Genomic DNA, 3,585 nt, shown 5'->3' on the forward strand with positions numbered 1-3,585 from the left:
TGTTATGTTTTGGTGTTCTAAGTTAACACTGAGAAGAAAAATTAAAGGTGTCAGTGTAGTATTGACACCTTTGAAAGCTTGGCTATCATCTGTACAATGCCTTATGTTTCGGCTTCCATCCAGGTGTCATTTTTAATCTAAAGGTACTGGTTTGAGATGTAAATGTATACTTACAGAGCTCAAATTTGTCCTGCTCTTGTTTAGTCCTTAGGTTTAACAGTTTCAGTTCTAAACCTTAGGCCTGCTGCTAGAGGCGGGTTTAGTTTGAGTTCAGGTTTCAGTTTTCTGTCACTGGAAAGAGGTTTGTTTTAGTTCAATGAATGTCACCACGGCAACAGGCTCCACGCAGCTCCTGCTCTGGACCAGGGTCAGATCAGAGGCCCCGCACACCGCATCCATGACTCACACCAGCCTCTGTAATATCACTGTATTTGAAGTTGACTTCTGTTCAACTTTGCTCCTTGTCACTATCTCTAATCTCTCTAATGGAGGCTTCTTTTAAAGTCACTCTTGGTGCAAATTCAGAGCAATATTGCTGAGGCGACAGCCACTCGGTGAACATTTCTTGACAGACACTTGCATGGAATTGGTTGAGGTACAAATGTTTAGTAGGGAGGGGGTGATCTTTAATAACGTCCAGTAGAGAGCAAACCATAATATAATGGATCCATGGTGCGGTGTCATCGATTAGAGGTGATGTCACACCCCCCTCATTACTGCCGTCTTGAGGACGAAAGCCATATGTTGCGCTGTGGGATCTGCCAACAAAAAGTCTCAAGGATTCCTGTTCTGTAGCATCCACAAAGACCCTGTTTGTCCAGAACTGTATTACTGTGGCCAGGAGGGACCAGTGGACCTTTTCTACCATAGACCACTCATGGACAAACACCGACACGTGTATTAATTTATCGACAGGATTTCACAAAGTATTGGCAGTGGTTGAAGGTACAATAGAAATGACAGCCCCGACCCGTTTATAAAAGTGTATATTATTTCAATAAATAAATAAATAACAAACAATATGGTTACTATGGTTAGCACACTAAAGGTAAACACAGTTGGATCCTCAACATTACTTACCCTGTATAAAAACACATTTATTTTCTTCAATCATATATATGTCTGACATCAGACGCGTGTCTGGTGAGTAAGAGCTACATTTTCATTCATTTAAATTACAGTTACATTGCCCTAAATCAAAATCGATCTTTTTTTCCACAATGTCACAAGTGTACACACATTTGCCTACTTTGTGCCTAATTTTGATATGTGCCTTTCTCCATGGGAAACATCCATTGGCCTGCTCATGTCAACATTTCTACATTATGCATTGAGATAAAAGTAAACCAGTGTGTTTGTATGCAGTGAATACAAACTTGTGGTTCTAGAGTTTGATAAATTTAAAGGAGAGATATTCTGCAAACTTGAGCTTTTAGCCCTGTTATAACTGTGTTTCCTCATCATTATTTTATTATTTATTTTAATATGGACGTAGCATTTACATTGGACAAACCAGACGCAATGTTTTTTTGCAAAATTGCAAATTTTCAACAGCTGTCCATAGGGCCAATTTAGAATTGCCCATTTTTACCTAACACATGCATGTCCTTGAACAGTGGGAGGAAGCCAGAGAACCCAGAGAGAACCCACAGTAACACGGGGAGAACATGCAGATTCCACCCAGAGACATCATGGTTGGTCTGGTCCGGGAATTGAACCCATGATCTCCTTCTTGGGAGGCCAGAGCGCTAACCGCCTTTGCCACCGTGCACCGTAAACAACTTTAGTTTACTCAAAGTTGTATTTTTGATGGTTGATGCTTGAGTAATCCTGTATGAGTGCTCAGAAGAATTTAGTTTTCACCTAATCGTCCCACTATTACTAAACCATGTAAGATTAATTTCACGGTTTAGAACATTATGTAAAATGTAAATTACTTCTCTTATAGTTCTATACAAAGTATCAGAAAAAGCACACTATGTCTTCTTTAAAGACATTTATTAATTTGACTTTTTGAGGACCATAATTGGCACTAATATAACAACAAGGATAACACAAATTGATAAAAGTGTTAAAGAAAAATATTTGCAAATCTTTTTTTTTTGCTCCTCGGCTTCTTTCTTTCTGAGTAAAGAGTCATATCCTGGGGTGTAGAGCTCCTCAAGCCAGAAGTCTAGATCTTTGGGTGTCTTCTCACCTTCCTGAAAAGGGGAGGGGGGCATTGAAGACTGAAATCATTTTTTATATCTCATTTATTACGTCTTTTGTAACTGCATTTGGATGTTTAAGTGGCTGCATTTTAAAGTGGTTACAAGTCCTGCTTTATGGTTTTAAGCTGCTGTAAAATAGAGTAAAACAATAGATGAAGATACTATGACTAAAATGTATTTGTACATAACTGAAAGCGTCCTGATCGATTTATTGCAAGGCTTTAACAACACCTACCTTCAGATAGTCAGCCAGGTTCCCATGCACGGTTTGCGTGTCATACTCTTGCACAGTCCAAGAGGGTTTGTTCTTCTCATTCTCCACCTGCTCCATCTCTGTGAAGTCCAGATACAAAGGGTTGGTCTTGATGTTGGTCTTCAGAGTGACATGAGTGATGTGTTTCTCCAAATATCTGTCCACAAACACCACAGGGCTGTTCTCTATGGATGGAACCGGGCACTGGCCTTCACTCCACACATGCTGATCCTCCATCTAGAGCAAAGTGGACAATTAAAGCATGTAATACCTGACTGGTGCAAAAGTTTGTTTTAACGTTTTTGCATGAAGACAATATATATAAACTGTAACATACACAAATGTAAAAAAGTGAAATATTATGTTGTCGATGGATGATGGCTGGATGGATGGATGATGATGATGATGATAATATTGAAATGTTATGAATATTGTTATACATCATTATGGGGCATGCTTGCTTGCTTTGTAACCATAGTATAAGACACAGACATGTTTCTGAGTACTTCAGAAGATTAAATCATGACTTTAAAATATCTTATGACAAAACATCACGTAGAAAGAAGCAACAGATAACAAACTCAAATACCACTGTAAATATACAGTGCAGAGATTGTTCAAATTGTCACAAACATGTTCACAGCACAAAGACCCTGAGCCAACCAAGTGCACTCAGCCCCACAGTTACCTGGTTATAGACCCTGTTGTGCCAGTGTCTCTGAGAGGACATCACTGCCTGGAGTTGGAACATGCCGTGGGTGGCCGGCAGCATGCCCACATCCAGCTGGAGGAACCTTTCTGGGTCATTATTGTTGGGTAAAGCAGATATGTCCATGGTAGCTTTATCAGCTCCATTCGCTCCCTCTGTTCTCAACAGGTACTCCTTCTGTCCTGCACATGCCCAGTTCAATCGCCCTCAGTAATAATTCATGAGTCTGTATCACTTGCAGGTGTGTGTAACATGACGCCTGATGTCAGAGCTGCAGGTTTAATCTTTTACATCAGCAGCACATGGCCATCCAAGGGCTAATGTACCTGCTTCAGTATTGAAGAATCACTCCTCCATTTGCATTGGCCAATGTGATATTTAAAGAACTGATGTGTATTTAGTCCTTAGGCCCC

General features: G+C 40.1%; 1 protein-coding gene across 1 annotated transcript; it reads right to left on the bottom strand.

Annotated features, from left to right (window-relative positions):
• Positions 1-1,974: 1,974 nt before the first annotated feature.
• On the bottom strand, positions 1,975-3,585 carry LOC140367797 (major intrinsically disordered NOTCH2-binding receptor 1-like). Its single transcript, XM_072454466.1, has 3 exons — positions 3,152-3,585; positions 2,446-2,700; positions 1,975-2,201 (listed from the first exon to the last, which is right to left on the bottom strand). The coding sequence occupies exons 1-3, from the start codon at positions 3,296-3,298 to the stop codon at positions 2,001-2,003; spliced, it is 603 nt and encodes a 200-aa protein (XP_072310567.1). The 5' UTR covers positions 3,299-3,585; the 3' UTR covers positions 1,975-2,000.

The sequence above is a fragment of the Eucyclogobius newberryi genome, unplaced genomic scaffold (assembly GCF_026437365.1).
Source record: "Eucyclogobius newberryi isolate DKJ021-1_F unplaced genomic scaffold, fEucNew1.0.hap1 SCAF_2, whole genome shotgun sequence".
Taxonomy (NCBI): Eukaryota; Metazoa; Chordata; class Actinopteri; order Gobiiformes; family Gobiidae; genus Eucyclogobius; species Eucyclogobius newberryi.